This window comes from Xiphias gladius, chromosome 9 (assembly GCF_016859285.1).
Source record: "Xiphias gladius isolate SHS-SW01 ecotype Sanya breed wild chromosome 9, ASM1685928v1, whole genome shotgun sequence".
NCBI classification, from domain to species: Eukaryota; Metazoa; Chordata; class Actinopteri; order Istiophoriformes; family Xiphiidae; genus Xiphias; species Xiphias gladius.
The window spans coordinates 9250550-9275703 of NC_053408.1; the positions used below are offsets into that span (position 1 = coordinate 9250550).

General features: G+C 38.4%; 1 protein-coding gene across 1 annotated transcript; it reads right to left on the bottom strand.

Moving 5' to 3' along the window:
* Positions 1-25154, bottom strand: polr3a (polymerase (RNA) III (DNA directed) polypeptide A). The gene is made up of 31 exons (XM_040135820.1): positions 24883-25154; positions 24270-24405; positions 23356-23493; positions 22640-22811; positions 22377-22531; positions 21688-21927; positions 21158-21320; positions 20642-20778; positions 20445-20548; positions 20216-20357; positions 19288-19428; positions 19080-19149; positions 18592-18719; positions 18378-18516; positions 17585-17749; positions 17166-17338; positions 15365-15476; positions 13169-13287; positions 12658-12795; positions 11636-11806; positions 10340-10453; positions 7591-7677; positions 7413-7495; positions 6737-6907; positions 6175-6268; positions 5895-5987; positions 4083-4247; positions 2637-2801; positions 1266-1397; positions 1044-1176; positions 1-947 (listed from the first exon to the last, which is right to left on the bottom strand). Exons 1-31 carry the CDS (start codon positions 24924-24926, stop codon positions 799-801), a joined length of 4173 nt encoding a protein of 1390 aa, XP_039991754.1. The 5' UTR covers positions 24927-25154; the 3' UTR covers positions 1-798.

Sequence of the window (25154 nt, forward strand, 5' to 3'; positions counted from 1 at the left end):
TTATTTTTACAAGATTTTCTCTGTCATTAATTTATTACATTATTTACATTATTACATTTTTATATGAATAGGCTTCATACAGGATGGAAAATTACAACTCTGTTAATCTTGTATGAAAACAAATACTTTCCAGAAATGAAAAACTGAACAACATTCCTGAAGTGTGAATGAGAAGTATTTTTGGCAAATGGAAGCTGCAATGCTAAGGGGGGGGGTCCTTATTATAATGCAAAACTAACTGCCAAATCAGAGGAGATTAAGTCTTCATGATTAAGACATAATCTTTCTGCTGCACATATAACTGGGTTACGTCATACATACAAAACACTGCCAAAACTTAGCATTCACACAGTGTAGAGTGCCATTATACTGAGGGAACATGAGATTATGTAAAATCCTAATAACAGAGGAAACACTGTTTTAGAAACAATTAAAAAGCCAGAAAAGCAGTAAAGAACTTGTGTTTCTGTATTCTCCCCACAGTTAACCAGATTTAAACTGAACCAATAAGGAATTCTACTATCTCTTACATGCTAACAAATTTGCTTTATAAAATGAAATGCAGAGTTCTCACAGTCTGTGGCAACAGCAAAAACGTCACGCCAAAAAAGAAGACACGATCCCATTTTTCTGTAGATCCCCAAAAAAGGAAATTATCTGACACTTTGGCAGGCACTTCTGTATTTGCTGAAGATAATCTCAAGATGTCTGTCAGCAGGTTCTGGAGGAAAGAAAAAAAAAAAAAAAAAAAGAAAAAAAACCCCCTTCAAAACACCCCTGCTGTTTCTTTCCTCGATGCTATGTGATCAGAGGTATATGGAAGTCTCCATTGTCAAAGAGGAGAGGCCTTTTGACTGGTGAAGGATCCTTGTCAGCCTTGTGTAGGAGTTTAAACAGTCCTGTTCCAATATTCATTGGAATTCCCATGATGATGCATTCAGACACACCTGAAACAGGAACACAGGAAATGTTAAGACCCAATTAAGACATAAATAGTAAAGTTAAATTCATAATCTCATTATAGAGATAAAGCATCAGTTTACCGCAGACAGAGTCCTTTTGTCCAAAGTAGGCGGCATCAAAGAGATGATCAGCAGTTTTCTCAAAGGAGGCCAGCATGAGGACACTCTCCTTCATTTTGGCTAAACCGAACCTGGTGATTCCCAATATCTCCCCCTTTATGGACATATGACGTTACACACTCAGGTGAAACACTTCTAAATACACCAACACATACGCCATGAGAGAATATCAATGTTTCATACCTTATAGGACATGAGATCTGCGAGAAGCATGACGTGACGCCGATCAATGCTCATTCCATGGTTCACCATGGTGTACTGAATCTCATTGATGATTGTGGATCTAGCAGCCTCAATACCCAATGTCCTCTCAACCTAGAAAATACACAGAAAGCCTTTTTTTTTTTTTGGGGGGGGGGGTTCATTTACAAATGCATGTTTTTTTCCCATGCATACCGAGCGACCAGCTTCAACCCATGAAAATCAAAAATATTATTTTAACACTCAGGAGTGGATATATTTGAAAATGCAGGTCTCAATTTGCAGTAATGAAGGTAAAATCAATTTTCAACTTTCACAGACACGTATGAATACTCTGCAGCAGCAGCAACCGCGTCCAACTCTCTCTGAGGCCGCTTATTTCTTTTGTCAGAATAGCCACTGACACAAAGCGTGTGTCAGAGAAAATCTTTCTGCTGTCAGATGACAAAACGAGTACAAAGCAGTGAGTAGATTTCAGAGTGCCTTGGCCTAGTCGGGGGGGGGGGGGGGTTACAGGTAAAACAGAGCACATTTCTGACCAAATCTAACCAATCCCATTATTGAAGGTGGTTGTTGTAAAACATGCTACAAAACTTAACCAGAAGGAGCAGCAAAACACTGCTTCTCAGCCTGATGTTAAGCTACTGTAAGGTCTTACAAGTTGTGTTCCCACATCATTTAATTCCCAAAAGGTCTAAGAAAAGGGAAAACATTTGAGTTACCATACTGCTAACTCTTGCAGACACCGGTTCAGTGAAAGGAACAACTGGAACTCATGCCTATAATTCACACAAGGTATTGTGGGGCTGGCAGTCATGCGGATACAATTCTAAATCACCTACTACAGCTTCCAAAATGACAAGAAAGTAAATCAAGACCTTTCTAAAACAGTCTCAACAAACTTTATAGCATTCATTGAGTTAGGATTTACTACCGGGCTACTCTGCTGACAGCATTAGTTTTAGGTTCTCGGTGGAACTTATAAATTGGAACCTGCTTTTAGAAACAAGCGTGATACAAATGCATAACTAGCCAATGCATACATGTACATGTGCCTTTATTGTTTATCAAATCAGCCAATTATTAAAAATATAACATAATAAAAAGTAGGCTACTGTTTGAACTGAAATTCCCTCAAATCGCCTTGACCTACATTTTATTAATTGGTTTAGGTGTCAGGGTGATCCATGCAGAGCAGGTAAGCCTGCAGAACACAGTCTGTCATGGGCACCAGTTCAGTCTCAAAATTCATGTGACAGATGTAGGGCAGATGTGGAACCATAAATGAGGATGCATGCATGGCTCTAATGCAAGCTACAGCGCCACTGGCTTTAAATCTCCCTTGACCGATACCTCGAATGTATTGTTTGAAGTGGTCCTGCTTCCATTCACTCCGTGCGTTGCCATAACAGCTCTCAGGTTGTCCCCCTCCACCAGGAGTTTGTACTTGTTCTTGCCACTCTGTTCGTCGATGTGAATGACAGCACGGGCAACCTCCGGTATTCCTTGAACCACCACCTTCCAAGTGAGAAATGAGAACAATGTCGATAATCAAAAAAAAGAAGCTAAAATAAAGCTAAAACATCAGAATCCAGGTTTACTTTTTACCTTAAATCTTATCCAAAGTTACGGGCAACACTTAAACTAACATTCTGCACAACACATTCACACTTTTCCATCTTACTGATCAATTAATTAGAAAGATATTTTTCTATGCTGCAATTAATGATTACCAAGTAACCTGCTGATTATTATTTCCAATTACTCCATTAATCATTTTGCCTATAAAAAGGTCTAATCCACACCTGTTTTTTTTTTTATTGTCCACAACTCAGTCTTCCAGCCGCATATTTGATTTGCCAACTTATTTCAGCACTACATTTTTCAGAAATGATGTCTTAAGAGACTTCTGTCATTTATTTATATTCTTATGAGTTTCTTATTTCCTTAATTTCTTGCCTTATATTTCTTTTCCCGGATCAGTATTGAGATAACCTAACCCTAAAATCTGATGGGACCACGCTGCTTGGAAAAATTTGGTTTATTTACAGTCTCTCATTCTCACTGTGGTCAGTGTTCCCCACAGAATTAGATTCTATTTGTGGTGGTAGGGTTGATTACATATTGTGATTGACCAATGAGCCCAGTCCCAGCACATGTGCGCAGCACGCTCGCATGCACACCTTGAACATGGACAGTAAAAACTTTATGGATTTTTTGATGCTCCACCAACCCTGGCCAGTCTGACTATGACAGTCAGTCAATGTGTTTTAGAGAGAGAGAAGAAAAGAGAAAGAAAGAGAAAGAAAGAGAGAGAGAGCGAGAGAGAGCAGGGCAGGAAGGGGCTGAGCAAATCAATGCGCTGCGCACAGCTCTACACTGAAATAAGGTTTCACCCATTTGAAATAGTTAAAAAAAAAAAAAAAAAATAGAAAATCAATTTGTGGCAGTTAATGTTGATATTGTGGTTAGCTGCCAAAAATAAATCAATGTAAGGAAACACTGAGAAGCATAACAATATTTTTGGTTCATAATGAAACTGTAGTGGGACAAATTAGACTGTGGCAGGCAGACACAGTCTAAGTTATTAATGGGAAACACCGGTGCTGTTGAAAAATCTATATGAAATATGTAAAATAAACATTGTAAGAGAATGGAAACAAAAAGAAACAGATATGTTAGTCAAAATCAGTTGAAGCGCATGTCTGAAATGTATAAAAGAAAGCCAGGATGCAAAAGACAAACTGTTTTCACAGACAACTTTTTTTTTTTTTAAACTGTCGTAAGCCAGATACTCACCTTAGGAAGCTCCTCTTTTAATGACTGCAGCACGTAGTACATGGAGCTTTTGTTGTTCTCTCTTGGAGACACACACACGACTGCCTCGCCATGCACAGCAATGTCTCCTGGTTTTACTCGCAGCTTAGACATGCAGATAGAGTAACGCACCGTTTCTGCATTGACCTGAAAGACAAAAGACCAAAAACAAAAACAGAGGCAAAGCACCCTTTTTTATTCTTACCTTGTGACCCAAAAGCACTACATTTGTAATTTAACAATTCATAATCTACTTCATAATAATAAATGTGAGAGCACTCTGCTGTAGCTGCCGTTGTCAAAGCAAAAAAGCACAACCTTGATGTGTTGCATTATGTAGAGGAACAAGGACTTTAGGTCTTCATCAGTCGCAGGTTATTTAAACTCCAATATCCAGGACGAGGGGCAGGGCTGCCTATTCTCGGTCTGGCCCAAAAGCTTTTAGGATTAATTTGTAACCATGGCGACCAAATTAAACAAATCACAATTCAAATGTGTTTTTTCCCGTGTTTCCATCTCACCTCCATTGGAAATTTCTTTTTAAGTTTAGAGTTAAGTGGGAATATGTAACTTTAGCTGAACAGGTGGGGATCCCACGATAATATCACGTTGAATTTTCCTTTCATTTCCAAGATTTTCTCAAGTCAGATGCTTTAAAAGAATTTGTTCGACATTTTAAGGAGATATACTTATTTGCTTTCTTGCTCAGGGGTAACAGCTAGTCTGGCTCTTTCCAAAGGTAACAAAATCTGCCTAACAGCACCTGTAAAGCTCACAAAAACCCTAACACATTGTTCTTAGACTTTTGTTTTTGTAAGGATTGGACAAACAAGACTATGTTTTAATTAGTGAGCCTTAGAGAGTTTTTTAAAACTTTGGATAGAGCCGGGCTAGCTGCCTCGGTTTCCAGTCTCTGTGCCAAGTTAAGCTAATCAGCTGCTGGCGATAGCTTCATATTTACCGTACTCTAGCCAAAGGAAGTGAACCAACATATTTCCCAAACTGTTGACCTGTTCTTTTAAAGACATCACCATTAAGTGACCTGACTGAGAACAACTAGAATGGGACCATTCAGTAAACAACAATGTGTCTTGGTGAGGTGTGGCCTGTTTACGTCTTGTTTGACTTTTTTTGACTAAAGCTATTAAAACAGATGTTAAAATATCTTTGACCTGCTGAAATGTACTTTTACAGTAACACGTGAGAGGAATCAAAGTCAGAAAAAGTAAGGCTTCGAAAAAAAAGCCTTGTTTTTTATTTGTATATATACACATACATACATATATTAAAAATAACAAGTTGAAATCATAAGCAATAAACCAAACCCTGGCTAAAATCAATACATTCAGGGGGTTTGCTGCTACAGCTTTAGTTTATGACTCCTCTGTTGTGTTACTGTAAAACTAAATCACAGCAGGTGAGAAATAAACATTTTAATACCTTTATCAAAAAAAATTGTTTCATTTAATTTAATAATATAACTGATTTTCACTGTTTTGGCCATTGTTCTTATATGTAATAATAACATGCCACTGACAATGTGAACTGCAGAAAAGTCTGGGAGAGTAGGTTACAGCAATGTCTCCATGTTCCAGATTTCAGCAATTACTTTGGTCAATACAATGTTTACTCATAACTGATACAAAATGATTGCCAAAACCCCAAAAATAAGACTCAAGTTGTAAAAAAACATAATGAATCTTTAATGAATCTAAGTGTTAAAGGAGATTGATTTGAAATATTTGATTTGAAAACAGTGTGTCAGTAAAAAAGTAAGAAATTTAGTTGTGGTACCTCCAGTCGCAGCAACCTTATTCTCTCCAGTGACAATTTCACCAGGATGAAACAGTCATCTGGTAGAAAAACCTCTTCAATGTACTCGGAAATCTGTGGAGCACAGCAAGAGACCTTGGCTTTATTACAGCTCTGCACTTCAACTTCTTCACATCTTACACAAGACTCCTCTTTTGGAACTACTGGTGTCCTTGAGTCCATTCTCTCTATCTTATGCACTGATACACTGATATAGGCAAAAAACAGACAAGTGCCTACAATATGCTACAGGCTGGAATACCTCTCCCAGAAGAGTCTTCTCGATCCTGCCTTTCACCAGCCTGGCAAAGTCAGCGTCGTCTTCCACATCCAAATGAGCCGTGATTATAGGGGTGCTGAGTGGTGAGTAGAGGACTTTCAATGGCTTATTCAAAACAAATAGGGATGTATTTATAACTGTGACACAAAAAAAAGGCAATTTCTGTGGCCCAGCAGAGCTCATTCTGCTAAATGCACTAATTCAGTGTCTAAGCCATGGACTCAGTGATGGACAAGTGATCAACATTATACTTCAATGAAAGGGCCTTAGGCCCTTTTGAGCTGCAAAACTCTCTAGAGGAAACACAGCAGTGACGTCTGGCAGCAAATATTAAACAGAAGACGTGCTTCCATCTAGCCTAGGAGGGATTGTTCATGAGTGAGTTCTTGTTCTCCCTGGCAGCGATCATTTCTAATGAATTTCAGGAGACACATCGAGACAAAGCCTGTACTCACCTTTAAAGCATGAAACCGCTTCTTATTTTTTTCCTCTGCTGAAATGAAAGAGGGAACTAAAGAAACATCTCTTTAATTACACATCATACCTGATGTTCTTGGAGGCATTGATGATCTCTTTGATGCGAGGCACCCCCAGGGTGATATTCATGGACGCTACACCGGCGAAGTGGAAGGTTTTCAGGGTCATCTGAGTACCAGGCTCTCCGATGCTCTGGGCACACAGGGCCCCTACTGCTGAACCTGGCTCCATCTGAGCTCTGAATGAGTAAACACATTATAAGTTGCAGTCTCTGAGGTGAGTTAACTTTCATTAAAATAACTAAGCTTTCATTAAAAGTGAAACTTGGCAGTTATCACACAAAAACTGACATCATCTATGGTCTTGAGCACAGATTATAGTTCATGCGGGAACAAAACACATCAATTACGACATTAAAAATCAGCTACTCGTGCGAGGGAATCTGGGCTCATTATTTTTGTTTTTCCATATGAAAAAAGGCAATTTATGGTTTCTACTTCAATTTAAAAAAATATCTTAAAATCTGATTTTAAAAAAATAAATCATAAAAGAAAACAGGTGAAAGTCAGAATACCATATCCAGTGCCAACACATTTTAACAAACTGTTTTTAGGCAATTTTGTAATCAATCTTAAACTTAATCAATCAATCTTTTAAAAGCTATCGTTTTCCTGAAAATGTGTACCAAAAAAAAAAAAGAAAAAAACGAGCTGTAGAAAAGCACTAGAACATGAGCCCTATACCTCATGTACTTGTCTCTGCAGGTTTCAAGGAACTTCTCCAGCTGGGTAGGGGTAATGCGGTCCAGCTGATAGAGAACTTTTGGCTGCAATAGAAAGTGGAGAGACAAGCAGTTAAGTTTCAGATGCAGCTGAGCTTAAAGATGTTGCTGAATTCAGCACATTTATTGGCGGTGTCTACCTCACTGGTGCCATTGTCGTTGATGCCGTACTTGTCTCTGGTCTTCTTGATCCTTTCTGAGATGCTCTTAATAAATTTCTTTATCTCCTACAGTTGAGGGAAGAGAATAATTTTCAGAGGTCTAGTCCAAAGGCTCCTTAACATCGTTCAGAAAAAACACTGAAATGTGACCAAACTGTATGATGTTTGACACATGATACGCTGTCATGCAGTTGTTAGATACCACAGTAAAACAGGTAAGGTGTGAACAATGCAACCTCCCATAAAACCCATTGAGCAATATCTTAAAAAACAATCAGCAGAACATGTCAGAATCCAAGCAGACTGACGAAGGCTGTTTTATTGTAAAAGAGCAATAACTGGCTTATTAAATCAATGATTAATCTGTTCCAAATCTTGCTGACACACCATTCTCGATTCAGTTAAAGCACAATCAAGCATGCTCGCTCACTATACCTCCAGGTACTTCTCTGAGCCTGTGGCAGTTAACTCCTTCGCAAAAGGGGGGAAAGGTTCACATGTATTACTGCGTACCCACCAATTAGCCGCTTGTAACTGGCTTTGAGTTCATATAATGACATGTATTTCTCTGTAATCTAATAATTACATCCTAGACACCTATCTTTCTTAAGAGAAAGCCTAATTAATTGTCATGTTATTCTTCATTACAGCATACTGTCAAAAGCCAATAAAGACACACTGAGTCAAAGGAAACGCTTTTTAATCATGTTTTCTTGTGGTAGCAGTGTATCACGACTATGATTTTCTCTCTGCACAATTAACCAGAGTGTCAGTCTACAAGGATATAGGAAGTAAAAGAGGAAGCTGTTAAAAAAAAAAAAAAAAACTTAAATAGCTTGATAGTTGACAGTTACAGCACTAAGAAGAAATACCGAACTAAACCTTTATTGAAAATTTCATAGCTTACAGGTGGACATGTGGAGGTTTTGCCACAACATTGATTTTTTTTTTCAGGTCAATTTCTTCATGGTGTATCGATCGGCTTTATTTGCTAAAATGATTGTTGTGTTTCCTGCTGCAGTTGCAACTTCTGTACCACCCAAACAATAAACTGTAGTTTTGTCACTTAACATCATCAAGAAGGTTAAGAGAGGTTCGTCCATCTTTTAATATATTGAATTACACACTTTTGTGTTTGATGGCATTCTTGATTCTTGCAACATTTTCTGTACTAGAAAATATAATTGTTCTGATTAATCTCACGCTGAACATTTCTGCAACTTAAAGGATAAGGCTGGCAATACTCTGTATTTTTCTTATTGTTAACAAATCCCATGAAATACCAAAACCAACAAGGAACTTATCCTGCTAACAAGTACTGCCTGTGTAGCAACAGCTGTGTATAGCTTAGACAGAAATCCATTGTTGTCTAGAAACTATTAAAAATACATCCAGGAGCCACAGCGTTGCAATGGGTAACGTGTCGTTTTATTATGGCGAACATGGGCACTGTAGTTTATTTGGAGTCAATCCCTGTGTAAATGTTCACTAAAGCACCAAATTCACACTACTGCAGCAGAAAATAGTCCTCAACAAATACACTATTACTCCTGTTACTGCTCTCAAAACAAATTAGAGATGTATTTATAACTGACACAAAAAAAAAAAAAAAAGGCAATGTCTGTGGCCCAGAGCTCATTCTGCTAAATGCACTAATTCAGTGTCTAAGCCATGGACTCAGTGATGGACAAGTGATCAACATTATACTTCAATGAAAGGGCCTTGGGCCCTTTTGAGCTGCAAAACTCTCTAAAAGAAACACAGCAGTGACGTCTGGCAGCAAATATTAAACAGAAGACGTGCTTCCATCTAGCCTAGGAGGGATTGTTCATGAGTGAGTTCTTGTTCTCCCTGGCAACGATAATTTCTAATGAATTTCAGGAGACACATCGAGGCAAAGCCTGTACCCATCTTTGGAACCTGTCCCACATGGACACTGTAGTTTATTTGGAGTCAATCCCTGTGTAAATGTTCACTAAAGCAACAAATCCACACTACTGCAGCAGACGATAGTCCCCAACAAATAAACTATTTACTCCTGTTTGAGTAACACTTTCAAAAAAACTGCAGTCCCCAGCTGAAGGAAAGAGAGTTAGAGATTTATGTCTTCAATAGGCCCTGATAGACTGCATACGGAAGTTGGAAAGTAATGGGATAGATTTTGTTGGTTTAAATATTCTTGTGGGATTTGCTGACAGTAATAAAAATATATAATGTCAGGCTTAATCTTGAAGCTTTCCACGACGAAAACTCAAAACTTACACATTTTGTACTTGATGGGTTACTCTGGGTTCTCTGTCGATAACACCTTGCTCAAATGCTTTGTTATTGCCTTGGCTATGGAGATGTCTCTGGTCTCCTTTATAAGTTTTTTTTTTGGTAAGTGGGACCTCTCAAAAACTTTCAGTGAGATTTAGTATAAAATTAGTCAGTGGGCCAAAGAAAGACTTTAGTTTTTGGTGGATATCTAGGAGTTTTTAAAAAAGCTACAATAGCTTTTTTTTTTTAAACATCTACACCTTGGGAAGCCGTATCCATGATTTAAAAGTCAACATGAGCACATTTTGCTACCTAACATAATTTAACATCTCCATTTCTACAATGGAAAGAAAAAGGAAAAAAATTCAAAAGTACAGAGTACTCCTGGTAAGTGATTTTCTTAATAAAACAAATAAATTAAAGAAAATCTATAACTTTTATCTAGAGCACTGTGCTGTGATGAGGGTACCTCCAAGAAACTGTCTCTGCAACACAAGAAGTCAGCTCTCTTCATGACAGCGTCTGCAGTGAGGACCAGCTCGTTTTGACTGAGTGCAGGCTCATCTGAACATGTGTAGACCGCCTGTCAAGGAATGCAAAGGATAACAAGGAGATCATTGGGAATCAACACAGCGGAAGCACTCACACACAGGTCAAGAGTTCCTGAAAGCTCCCTCACTCGAGGGTTAACGGCTCCTGATAGATGATCCTCATTGCATCTGAAATTAATTCAAAGTGAACGCAAAGAGAAAATGAACTATTAACTAGAACAGAAAGGTTTATCTAATCATATTCATTCTGATCTTCATTTATGGGCTGGTGGTTTTGTGAACATATAAATCATTACATTTGCTCGAACCATTATATGTAATCAGATCAGAAATAATCTCTCGGTAGATCGATGGTAATTGCCTTTGTATTAACGGATACAAACAAATGGAAGAAGAAGAAGAGGAGGAAGAAGAAGAGGAAGAAGAAGAAGAAGAAGAGGAAGAAAAGAAGAAGAAGAAGAAGCAGGAGGAGGAGGAGAAGGAGGAGAAGGAGAATAACTTGATGTTTTACTACGATCAATCTCCTTTATTATAATTTATGCAATCTGTAAAGCACCTTGAATTGCTCTTGTGTTTGAAATGTGCCATATGAGTAAAAAAAAAAAAAGCTTTGCCTTGCCAATTAAAAAAAAAAAAAAAAAAAAAAAAAAAAAAATTAACATGCAGCAGAGGTTTTCCTGCAAAGCTCACCATTCCTAGGATCAATATTCTCTTGCAAACATGCTTCTGCTATCAATTACCACACTCACTGCAGTAAACACAGGAGGCATTTTACCCTGATGGCAGACTGCTAATCACACTGCAGAAACAAGAAAATACACAAACCAGCCAGTCAATACAGTCAATATATTCTTGTCTACAGTTATAAAAAGATCCATTCTTACAGTTGTGACCGTGGATCATAATTGATTGTATAGGTTGTTTTACTCCTGTGTTTACAATTATTAGTGATGTAAACAAACCTTGAATAGCACCAGAAAAGATTAAGGACTTAGATGTAGTTGTTGTCTACCTTTTATCCCACTATTTAAAGACTTGTCAGTAAATTTAGAAGTGACAAATGTTTTAATGTTGAGTCCCTTTGGTTTTCATTTGGATCACAAATTGTGCCTTTAAGGCTCTAAATTAATTATGTCAACAATGCAAATTAGATTGAGTAAACATAAATGGTCCATCCAATGGTTCATAAATGGTGCACATCTGATTTAACTCACCCGGATATTGTCCAGGACCCTCTTAAATTCCAGGGGCTCATCCTTTCCCTCCATTGCAGCGGGGTCCAGACCGTCGCCGCCATAAATAAACTGAATGATGTCGCCGGTGGAGCTGCGTACTGTCAGGTCGTACTGCGAGCACAAATCCTCCAGGGACTTCACCAGTCGCCTCTGTCCAAACACAGGCAGGAACAGAAAAGAAAGTATCTTGGTGACATGTGACAAAAAAAAAAAAAAAAAAAAAAAAAAACCTCTGTCCAAAAGACCTCGTTCCAGCTATAAATCTGAAAATACATCTGAGATGAAACATACATTTCCATGTAGTGCAAAGATGTTTGGTTGATTTATTGAATGACAAAAATAATAGAATTTTGATGACAAACTTCATCTAAGTAATTTATCATGCACAAATGTCAGACATTTACCAGCATCTCAGATGTCAAGGTTTGCGGCTTTTCAGTGTTTATAACTTTAAATTGAATATCTCTGGGTCATGGACCATTGGTTTAACTATATTGGCAATGAGAATTTGTGATATGGATTTTGGGTATTTTTTTCCAGACAAAACAATTAATGGATTAATTAAAAAACAAACAACATAAATATTTTTAATAAAAATGAATGTGTTGTGCTGTTAACTTAAGTGGTGCTTCTAAATATTGACAAGCGCTTTGGAAACTTGTACTTGTCAACTTCCACTTTTTTTGATGAATTTATAATTTTATGGACTAGACCCCCTTTTAACCTCCTCCATACAGTAGCTCGTATATAGTGTTTTTGAGTTATTTTTGTTCCAAACAGAGATTGGACTGGAAGGGGAGTTTTCTGGAAGAAATATCAGAATTTAGTGTTTGTGATGATGGAGTCGTTACTTTCAAAAAAGGCTGCATAAATGCACATCCCAGTCTACTGGACTAACCATAAGGACCTTAGGGGCTAATGCAGATAGGTGCACACTTTGATTCAGCCATGTGATATCAACAGGAGTGGACCATGGTGGAAAACATGTCCTCGGGCTTTACCTGCATGTACCCAGTCTCTGCAGTTTTCACAGCAGTGTCCACCAGACCCTCCCGACCAGCCATGGTGTGGAAGAAGAATTCTGTAGGCGTCAGGCCAGAATAGAAGCTGTCGGCCACGAAGCCTTTAGCAGCAGGCAGCTGTAGAAAAATCATCATTGTACCATTAAAGAGGTTTCTGAGTATTCTAGAAACGTGTGAAAAGTGCCTATTCTTGTCATTGTTGTTGTCTCGTTTCAATGTTATTATCTCATCGATTGTTATTCCTCTATATATGATCTTTGGGGAAACAGAGATAGGAATAGAGACGGAACAGTAATAGTGTGAGACTTCAGATGTGACACGTTACAATCAAAATTCAAACAATTCAGGAGAAACTTGCCTTGCAGTATGTTTTTTCCATTTGTAAGAGCTCAGATAACCATTGTATATCCCAACAAACAAATCCAGAGTACAGTTTGTATGTATCCCATTGAGGAATATAAACCAAGATAATTAAAATAAATAAACGTACTTTTGAGTGCTTTTCAAAGTGAGGCAGGGAGCGATTCTCAAAACCATCAGGTACTCGAGAGCCACTTATGGCCTGCTGGCCCACACAGGCAATCATCTGAGAGATATTAATGAAGGATCCTGTATAGAGGATGCATATGAAAAGGTGAGACACAATACACAAACAAAAACGAATAATCACAAAAATACAAAACAGAGAACACATGCAATGATCCCCAGTTTAGAATCCATTTCAGCTGTCGAGAAGAGACGATTTTACTTGTGGTTTTAGCTGCAGAAATCATTCATAATTTACAGTTTTTATAAACAGGAGCAGATGGGTTTAAACTGATTCACTTGGATTTTATCATCCCCACACCTACTTTTAATAAGTTGGGGGACAACTTATTACCTAGACAATAATTGACAGTGCTGACATTCAATTTTCTGTAGAAGAGGTCGTCTTCTTATGAGGACAGCTCAGAAAAGGTGTCATGTAATTATAGAAAATAGAAAACAAAGGAGCAATTGCATGAATGAGCTGCTGAATCTCTCTACCTATAAATAATTAAACTACAGAGTGGTTGTGCTGCAAATTAGTTTTCCGTGATTTTTGTTTTTATTCAGATAGAAATCAATTAATACAGATGAATTCAGATTTCCTCTGTGCTAAAAGGATTAGTTAAATTATCAATTTGCTCAAAGGAAGTTAAAAATCAACAACAGTTTTATTATCGTTTGATTGATTTATCTAGCAACAGAGCTACTGTGAGCCTTCACTATTCTCAGTCGCTCAAATGTGAGGATTTTCTGTGTTTTATATCATTATAACTTTATATGAAATTATTTATTGAAATTAAATTAATATATTTTCCGGCTTTTGTGCCTTTATTGACCATGATAGTGGAGTCAGACTGGAAACATGGTAAAGAAAGGGCAATGAAATTCCACTAAGGTCTTCCATCTGGAATCGAATCAGACATTTTATAGATAAAATGATGAATAAATTACCCAAAAAGATAGTCAATTATGAAAATAATTGTTATTTGCAGCCTTAAACTGAAACATGAGTTCATGGGGTGGGATTGTCATGTGACAGTCTCAAAGATGATGATGATGATGATGATGATGATGATGATGATGATGAGAACAGGGGTTAAATGATAAATAACTCAAAGTTCTCTTTGACTTCCTCTGTTTTTTCAGTGTCTCATTTTGGGGTTCGCTCATGCTATCAGAGAACAGGGGTTACAGTATAAGTAACCTCAGGTTTTGTTGCCTTAACAGAAAAAGTCAAAATTAAGAACATTTATTATAATTCTGCCTCAGCCAAACTGGTACCGATCTCTCTTAGACTTTTCATATCCAAAGTTTTCTCAATTTATTTACTCTACTTTTTAGAGAGAAATTTTGTCCTTTTTCAGTTTCAGGATCTAGAGCTGGTGGTGCTCATAGGCCTAACAAAATTTGACTATCCCGGTATTATTTGACTATCTAGTCAGGCTTTTGTTCTTTCTGTTCCTGTCTCACACCTTTTTTCTCTGTAAAGCCCTCAACATAACACGTTTTCTTTTTCTTTTTTTTTTTAAAACACAAGACTAGAGTGCTAAAAAATCAAGACACTTCCCAGCATGTGAGTAATGATAGATTGCAATGAGGCGTCACACTGGCTATTCTACAGGTGAAAACTGTTATCCCTCACGCAGGACTCTCCATATCTCTATTTTCCGTCAGCAGCATTGATGGAAAGAGCTACACCCTAAATTGTAACTCAGTACAGTATCGTTTATAGAGCCTGCAGTCACTGAGTGGGGTCTGTACAAGAGACTCATGAATGAAACAAACAACATTCTACAAATGTTCCAACCCCTGCTGCTCTGAAAGAGGTCTGCAGTGCCTCATATTTTGTTAGTTTATACACCTAACGACCCTGTGGCTATTTCCTTTCTATATTAAGAATCAGTGTGCAAACTATCAAGCGGCTGGGGATTTTCTGAGGTGACAACTACCTCCTCCTTGTGTTTGGAGGTTGCTGTCAAAGTACAAAAGTCATTACAGGTTAAGAGGATGATCCTGCAGGCAATCCCTGGCTTTTCTGCTGTGTTTTGCCAAGGTTGATTTATGGCCTCTGCATCCACAAAACAAGCTTTTATTCAAGAACATATCGAACCAAAGTAAGATTTTAAAATTAATCAAGTTTCCTTTCCAGCTAGCTTACCTTTGGAGCCACAAAGAGCCATGATCAGAGGGCTGTTGCTCTTGTCGAGCTCCCTGAGGCAGGCACTTCCAGCTCGATCTCTGATGACGGACAGCTCTCTCAAGATGAGGGCCTTTTGACAAACAGATATAGAATATAAACAACCTTGGCTGGCAAAACACAAACATACAGTAAGCAAAGGTCAAACCACACAGACAAAAGTTGTGTTTGTAAACAAGTCCAGAGCCTTTTAAAAAAGTTTTGCTTCTTCTACTGCAAATGTTTCAATCCATACAGATGGAGAGTTGAATATTAATACCTAACCTCTTCTGCAATACCTTTTTGATACTGATTTTTTTCTTCTCTTACACACAGTTTAAAGCATAATTGCCATGAGCAGCTATTCATATCAAGCCTTTGTGCAACAACTACAATAATCACATTAAATCTCAAATTTCAAGACATATACAGGGCAGAAATGGATTGATGAAGGAAGAAAAACCGCAAAACAAAATCCAGGACATTAACCATTACATTTTTCTCCCATATACTAAATCACTGGATGATTTCTGTATAGTACTCTCAAGTGACACCACCATTACTGCCCTGGCACCATCGAACCTAATGCACTTTCACCCACTGTGAAAGCACAAATGTTTGAACTGTTTGAACAAATGTCCCCTGCCCATCTGTAGGCTCAGGGTAGTCTGTAAATGTAGATTTTATGCAGCCTCAAAACAGTAGTCTAAAATTGGTAATGACACGAGCTTTGGGAAAATTAAGGTAACACTTTTATCCAAACTCAAAAGTGCTGTGTAGTAATCATGTACTTTACCAGCAGCACTTTTCAGAATTAGCTAGATTAGGGTAATAAAACAGCAAATTTGCAATCTATAATTTCTTGCACTGTTAGCAGTTGAAGAACAAAAATTACTGAAATTGACTTAAATCGAGCAAGGGATTATGGATTTTGCTCTTTTTTTTCTCTCTAAATTTAAAGTGTATTGTTATAGCAGCTTTTATAGGCATCTATTAAAATTGAGTTGTGATTTTTAAGATGTCTACATTATTTACAGGATTTCTTTTAATAATATTTCAGTCAATATATTTTAACAAGCAGGTATTTTTTTTAGCAGGTTTTAATCCCCTCCTTATATTTTTTGCCACAAGCGGTACAAAAGTTGTTAATAAGTGAAATGTTTCACATATATTACAGCATCATTACACAGGTGTTTTAGTGAAATGTTACTGCAGCAATGGTGGCTTGTTTACTTCTGTCTACAATGTGATTAATTACATTAGTCTATATACTTCTGAGACGTAGCCAGTGTGTAGCCTACTGTCTGTCTGCTCAAGATGGTAGCCTGACCGATACTGGATTTTTGAGGCTATTGCCAAAGCCGATACCGATATTTAAGAGTTTAAAAACTACAATAATGACATATCAGCCGACATTTGATTTTATATGAACACATATATCAGCCTCTTGTTTTAGCACCACGGCTCTGCTCAGCTGTTGCTTAAAGTACATTTTTTGCTCACCAAGTAATTCAAATTCATTTTGAAGATTATTTACCTGCCCTTCTATAACAGGCCTACAGTTAGCCTCTTTTGAATTTTCAATGAAAGTCAGTCAGTCACACCACTGATCACTCATCACTAGTGTGAATGTTCAGTAGGTGTTGTAGGGTGGGAAGTGTCATGTGGTCTAGTGTGCACGTGGCTGATTAAATGAGACGTAGCAGTGAGGCTGCTAGTGACCCACGTAAATTCACCTAGATGCTAATATTTTTCTATTTATGAATATAGGCTGCCTGCCTACCTCCAGGGTCTCCTCTGCCGTGCAGCCCGGCTGCTGCTGCAACTTGCCCGTCTCCAAAGCTTCAATGTATTCATCACACTTCTTGTAGCCGTCATCCAGCAGGTCCTGTTTGGCCTTCAGCAGACCCTGGCCAGGTGTCACGTCACCAATTCCAATAGAAAAGCCTCGGTTGGCTGAAAGTTGGGGGTAAAAAAAACTTAACCCAAGTTACATTCAATAACTCTATAGATTATCCAGTTTGTAGAATTGTTTACTTTTGACCATTTATTTTAAATTACTACTACTCCAGTACTAAAATACTACAGAGTATCACTGATTCTATAACAACATGATAGGTTTATATCTGGAGAGCCTGACAGGTATCTAAATTTTCAGAGCGTTATAAGATATATGTCGTTAAAGCCCTGGAGACAACCTACAGAGATACACCGGAGCGAGTCTTGCCAGGCGGGACATGGCATTGGCAGCCTCCAGCTGTCCCCAGTCTCTCAGCAGGATGTAGAAGATGTTGTTCTTGGAGCCAGATCCCAAGGTGCCCTTGTCCATGCTGCCACACATCAGCTCACTGTTGTGGATCACCACGACTGGGACGGTGCGAAGGGGATGTGACAAGAATTGACGCCATTAGGTCCCAGAGTAGAAATACAACCGAGGTGAATTAAAACACAACATGGCGCATGCCTCAATAATCATTGTAGGGAATGCTGGGAATGTTTCTTGGGGGGAGGAAAAAGATGAAGGAATTATAATTTCATTATAATGAAAAAGCTAATGAAAAAGTGGGTTGATCCTCTTAAGCAGGAAGAAAATTACATACAATCCTCCTAGGGAATAGCAATAAATTCAATATAATCATTTACTGATTTCTGCTGGAATCATATTGTGATGACATGAGCATATTACGTTTTTGTGTTTTACAAAATTATGTCATCCAAGAAAACTTATCAAAAAGTAACAAAATATTTATGTTTTTGTTTAACACATGTGAAGGGTATTTGGTTACTGTAACCCATTATTTGTAAAGCTATTTTGATCTCATGTTGATCATACCACCCTGCTCTGGTGTCTCATCCAAAAACTTTATCAGTATGTATGCATGTTATGATACCTGATGTTGTGAATGAGAATTAACTGTGTTTCTGCAGCTGTACTAAGGACAATAAAACATTTTCATTTATACGCTTAGTCGACATTTTTACTGAAGAAACTCACACGAGTCATTGTGACAGAGATCCTCTCCCTTGCCACAGTACTGTTTGCCCTTTGTCCGCAGGTTGGCCTTGACAGGACATTCCTTACTTGGCTTCAGAATGAGGCTGAAGATCTGTTTGCCCGTCCACAGAGCCATGGGCTGAAGGACACACAGAGAGATATTAGTGGCAGGTCAGAAATATAGTTATTTAACAGGCTAACAGGAGTGGAGTACCTTCATGATAGCTGGGCGGGGGAGAGAGACCCTGATTTTATCATCTTTGCCCACCAGGATTGATGCCACTATCTGACAGGCTTTTGATCTGTCAAAAAAGGTGTCCTTTAGCGTCAAGAGGTAGGCCCCTAGGAGGTAGAAATATGCAATAAAATTAATGGAAATTAACAGATTGAACAGATTTTCAAAAATGGCTGAAGTGCTCCCCCATTAGGTAGAAAATAATTATTCAATGCCATAATCAAATATTTTAAGAGGAGAAATTATGTTAATAAAGCACTTAATGAACATTTTCTTATACAATTAGAGACCTCTCCTCCACATTTATCATCATATATGCTTTTCCAGGTATATGTACGTATTTGAAATTACCGTGTTCCCTTTCATCAATGATAAAGAACTCTCAGCCCTAAACTCAAAGCACCAGGAACCTCACATCATACAAAAGCAGAGCACTGGGATTGGCTGTCACACATCATCGCACTGACCTGTCAGAAAATCCTGAATAGCAGCAATCAGAGGTTCGCCATTTCTTGGAGTAACAAGATTAGCTTTTGTCTGGAAGAAAAGATAATTTGTGTTGTAAATTGCAAGCAATTTCCTATAACAACTCCCGGGCGCAGCTTTTCAGTGCTGAACGTCAACGGTGACAGGTGCGTGTATACTGTATGGGACACGTGTTGTGATGATGCATACCCCCATCAGGACCAGGGCCTCAGCTTTGGCTTCCTCAGTTTGAGGTAGATGGAGGTTCATCTCATCACCGTCAAAGTCGGCGTTGTAGGGGGTGCACACACACTCATTAAACCTAAATGTCCTGTGAGGTTTTACTCTGGCCTGTCATTTGGGAAATTAAAAATCAATGTCATACATAAAGAAGCAACTAAACAAAGACTTACAACAAGATCAGCATGAAAATAAAATTAAAACTATGTTAAACTTGGAAAGTGCTGCAGTTTATAAAAACTCTGGAACACTAACTCAGTTTGGTTTACTGGGAATGATTAAAGGGGCAAAAAAATAACTTTTATTACCTATTCGTTCCAATCTGTCCTAGATCGCTGCCAGGCACCTCTGCCTTATCAGTGTACAACAGATAATTATTTTTGTTCAATAGATAAAGTTATTATTATTGTTTCTGTTTTATTCCAGAACCTTTAAAAAAAACTTTTTTTTTTTTTTTTTTTTAAATAATGTGTACATCTTTCCTGTTCGACAGATAAAAGCTGTGACTTTTGAACTCAGCACTGAACCTGAATACTGCTTTTGCATGCTAATTGTGGGGGTTCATTAAAAGTAATAATGAGCTGTAAACCACCTCTAGGAAACACGCAAATGCAGTTATTCTAGGCACAGGAAGACATTATACGCAACTTATGTCAACAAAATTAAAACACATGCAGATATCTTTCCTGTGTTGTTAGGCACACCACAAAAAGAAAGCTATGGCAAAGAAGGAAGTAATTTTAATGATGCTTAAGTTACAATCTTTCACATCAACTCTGTCCAAACCACGTGACCTTTGCTTACAAGCCTGTCTGACTGGAACAAATTAAAAATACAACACAAAGTCCCTTTCTCTAATATGCTTTTATTGGAGTAGTAGGTCAAAAACTAAACTTACAATGTGGGCCATGATGCTGAGTTTGTGCAGGGAGGGTTGTCGATTGAAGAGGACAATGTCTCCGTCTATTAGGTGCCTTTCAACCACATCACCAAACCTCAGCTCCTGGGCAATCTTCTCACGGTTTCCGTATTTCAAAAACCTGACCAACAAAGAGGATTAATTTTTGGTGGTGAACCACATCAGGTAAACGCTGGTTTTAATGTTCCCCAGAAGCAGCCAGAATCACCTTTTCATCTGCGTGTGACGATTCTGGATAAAGTTGGCTCCAGGGTGGACGTCAGGACCGTTGCGAACAAGTTTTCTCATTAGCTCCAGATTGGCCTTGTTTACCTATAACATGATACCAAATTTAGATAACTTAAATTCTGGCATGGAGGTGTGTTTTTTTTTGTGTATTTGTTGTAGCCATGGAACAGGGCTTACTCTCTCTGGGTATGTGAGGATTTTGGCCACATGCACCGGGACGGCCACCTCATCGATCCTCAGGTTAGGGTCGGGAGAAATGACAGTTCTGCCAGAGAAGTCCACTCTTTTCCCTGAAAGGTTCCCTCTGAATCGACCTGAGTGAGCAATAAATAAATCAGTCGGACTGCAATTTAAAATGTGCGCTTTGTTTTTGTAATTGAGTTGTATGATTTCAAAATTTAAACCTGCAAAGTGCCAAATTACTCCAAAATGCATCTTGGGCAGGTATATCAATTGATATCACAACTCGCAGAGGTTGGCAACATTTAGGATGTTAATATTCAAATGCCAACAAAAAAATAACTCTCTCCCTCTCTCTCATGCAGTGTATGAGTGAGTATGTTTGAAATTAGTATCTACAGAGTTAATTAATGTATGTAAAGTGTCCAAATTACAGGAAAAAAGACACCAAACACACACACAAAATTAAATATTGGTACAATTAGATATCACAGGTTTTAATATACACTATACCTTGCTTCCCCTTGAGTCTCTGCACAAAACCTCTGGTCCATTTCTTAGGTGCCATGTTGAGGGGGATGCCAGAAAGCTCGCTGTTGATGTAAAGGGCACACTGCAGCTGGAGGAAATCCCAGTCCTCCATGATCATCTGAGTCTTAGCCCCTGTCATACGATGCTGGACGATAAAACAGTTTGTTAATGTGGACTGTCTTCATGAAAAGGGCATCTGATAACTGCTTTTAAGACATTTTACAGTGTTAGGGCTAATAGTTAAGTGTCAGCCTCAACAGTCATCCAGTAACAACCCAGTGCAGCGTTTTGGTAGTCTGAATCCGTTCAACACACCACTCTAGAAACAAAGTATTTTAAATGAGCTAGTTTTAAAATTTATGTTTTCCTTTGTTAAAGGGTTGTCTAGCGCACCTCATAATTTTTAAATTAGATCCATCTTTCAGTCTTTGGTTTAGTGTCTTCAACCTAGTGGTCGAAGTCTTATACTTATACTATAAGATAAGTAGCCACTGTCAGTGACAGATACCAACCTTTTTAATGACATCGTTGAGGAAGATTATCTCAGTGAGCTTCATTGTGAGGTCATCCTCGTTGGTCCCTGACTTCAGGTCGCTGACAACAGACGGTCGTATGCAGAGAGGAGGAACCAGGAGGCGGGTGAGGATGAGGTCCGCAGGTTTCCCTGCCTCAGGATTCATCAGAAGCAGGGGAATGTCCTCTTGAGGAATCCTCCTGAACAGGTTCAGCACAACCAGAGGGTTCAGGTTTTCCTAGAAAAGAAATGACAGTCAAGGCAAAATGAGGCAAAACACAGGGTCTTAAAGCGCTTCTACTTAGGTTTAATACTTTTTCTTTTTTTGATAATAATACATATAATATTCCATACCTTTCAAGGAATATAACCATGACTTTCTAAAAAACCCTTTCTTCATAAAGTTAAAAATGCCTTCTTCTCAATGAGTGCTGTTAAAAAATTGCAATTTTTCCTGAATTACATGAGAAAATATGTCAGTAAATAAAGCACAATCTGGCCAAACATTCAAAGCCAACTTTAAAAACTTACTTCATCAGTATGCATAAAAAATGTTGATGTTTCATACACAGCCCTACTTATGCTGTACCTTCTTATCCTGGACAGGCACTCTTCACCTGCCATACCACAGCTTGGTAACACAACATGACACCAACTACACAGTGTGAAAGAGCGTAAAAAGTTCACCTGCGCTCTGGTCAGCAGAGGCTCCACCACTTTGTTGTGCTCAATGGCAATTTCAAAGGACTGCAGAAAGTCTGACACAAAAGGATCCACCACCTTCTTGGTTGTTTTATACTTCTCGTGGATGATCTTAAGCAGGCCACACTTTTTCACTGGTCCTTTAAAGTAATAGAGACATAGGACTCAGCTTTTCCTTTTATCACGTCAGGATGACTGGCACAAAAACTCAGAGAGTAAATATCAGAATTGCAGATGTCTTGTCTCACCATTGAAAGCGGAACAGCTCAGACAGATTGTCCTTTTGCGGCATTTATCAGAGATCTTCTTCTTCAACCCTCTTTTTTGGAGATAGGCTAGGTTGGGCCTTTTCAAGTTATCCAAGAACTGAAGTTTCTCCTCTTTCGTCAGCATTATGCTCGAACATGTCTTGCAAATCATCTGGATATGTGACAAAATAAAACATTAGAATGAAGAAATTGAATCAGTGTCTCACACAAATGCTTAACATAGTAAAAGGTTACATTATGGCTGCACAGTTTTATGATATAAAAATAATAATAATGTCAGGAATTTCCTATATACACAAGTGGGTTGAAACCATAAGGAAAGCTTGATTTACTTTATATTATTGGTAATTTATACACATATTTATTTGTTTAGGATATTTAAAAGACTGAGCTTCAGGGTACACACAAATCTCTCTAAAACAGTAATCCTGCCTTCTCTAATTTTGATACTCTACTGACACCTAAAGGAAAAGTTATATTTCTGCTTGCTGCATTCCAGATAGAGGTAGCTTGTTCAAATGAACTTCAGCAGTATCAGTGGTTCAACTGCTAATTTCTAGCACAACGTTTGAGTCTTCAAATGACTGCTTTCAAAATACATGGTATACCAACTTATTGTTTATTGATCTACCCTTTAAATGTGATGTGAATTTTGAAGTATGTTTTATTTCAGAAACGACAATAACAACACGTGCCTGTAAGATTCCTATGATGGCTTTGAAGTAGCCAACATGAAAACATGGCAGCTCCAGATCCAGGTAGCCATAATGTCCCAAACAATCTGCCAGATTCTTTCCACAAGTCAAACATGGTCGGTCCTTCTCACTGGTACCCTGCAGAAGACATGGCATAGAATAGAGAACCTCTAAGTGTGAGGATGGACAATGGCTGAGTAACATTATTCACTATAATCCTAGTGTTTGACATTTGGCCCTAAATAGGTGCAGATCGGATTGGCCAGCCATAATGTTATCCATGTGGAGTTAAACCTACATCAGCTTGGATGCATTGGTGAGTGATTGAGACATAAACTCAGTCACTTTTGAAATGTTTGTCTTTGGATACAATACAAATTCATTCAAAAAAATTCAACAAAATCTAAAAAAAAAAAAGGAAATCTTGAAGACTTTTCCACTTATGAACTACAAGTTCTATAATATTGTGTTTGGTAGGCCAAACAACACACATAAAAGCTCTTTAGCAGAGATCTGCCAGTAGGTAGGTAAAGCAGGTTGTCCACTATCCAGAAAGTTGGTGGGTCCTCCAGTCCACATGTCGAAGGATCCTTGGGCAAGATACTGAACTCAAAACTGTATCATCAGTGTATGAGTGAGTGCGTGTTTGTATAGAGAGCGCTGCATGTATAGGAAAAAAGCGCTGTATGAATGTGTGTGTGAATGGGTGAATGTAGTGTAAAGCGTTTTGAGTGGCTGATAACACTAGAAAAGTAGTATGTAAGTGCAGTCCATTTAACATCATCTTGATCTCGTTATTACAGCGAGCAAGTTTGGAAGCCCCCCAGACAAATTGTAGCCAGACTATTTGAACATAATGAACAAGAAGAAACATAAGAAGGTTAAAGTTTGGGATTTGTGTGGCTTTGTCATACCATACGGTGGTCCAACACTCCATAGGGCAGTGGAGTGTGTTTGGTGTCCTGGCTGTACAGATTTTTACTGACCACCTGGATGTGAGCCTGCTGACGCATCTGCTCAGCAGATTTCATCCCGAAGCAGATGTGGCTTCTGCAATCAAGTAAAAACAGTAAATCAAAGAAAATCACAGGGTTAACATCTCAAAATGACAACAACGGGGTAATGTCTGGTTTCTTGTCCAATCAGCAGCACTGCCTGGCCAAAGCAACTGCTCACAGTACACAAGTACTCCTCTTCTGACACATTGTTCCACAAGCATCCAAATGATAAGCAGTAATGAGTACAGTAGACTGGAATTAATTCTAAAACCTAGATTTTATTGACTTTAAATGCTGAATTTCTCTTCACACAGCGCATAAGTGAGCTAACGTTAACTTACGTGTCAGAAGGTGTAAAGGTTAACCCCACAGAAATAATTGGCAGTTTGGTAGTGCCACTGTATCCTGCAGTACTCTTCAATATAACATATTTAACAGCTTGTCAATATTAGCCACATTACAAACTGAGGGAAAGTGGCTAACCAGCGAGCTAACACGCTAGCGGTGTTCCTCGGTCTGTTATACTCACATTTTCTTGGCCACATCTGTCTCTCTGAACTGCTCTTTCACCATTTTGGCAGCCTCACCTAAACAAATAACAACACAACGTATTAAACTGTTATTTCGTCCTTATTCCAGCAGGCTAAGCTTTATGTGTAATCGGCACGCTGTCACTTGGCTTCCCCATGTTGTGGAAATGCTAGCAGCCAGCGACATGCTGTGTGTTGATAGCGTGCGAGTCACAGTAGCGCTGCCTTCGTGGTTCGTCGGGAATTAGCAATATTAGTCATTAGTGTATCA

Bases quoted from the DNA above. Each gene is read 5' to 3' on its own strand.
- polr3a (XM_040135820.1), bottom strand. From the start codon at position 24,926: ATGGTGAAAGAGCAGTTCAGAGAGACAGATGTGGCCAAGAAAAT. The intron at 18,720-19,079 runs GTCAGTGCGATG...TCTACCTCCTAG, and splicing joins TATTCAGGATTTTCTGACAG to GGGCCTACCTCTTGACGCTA. The intron at 4,248-5,894 runs GTACCACAACTA...TTTGTCTTTCAG, and splicing joins TAAGGTTGCTGCGACTGGAG to GTCAATGCAGAAACGGTGCG.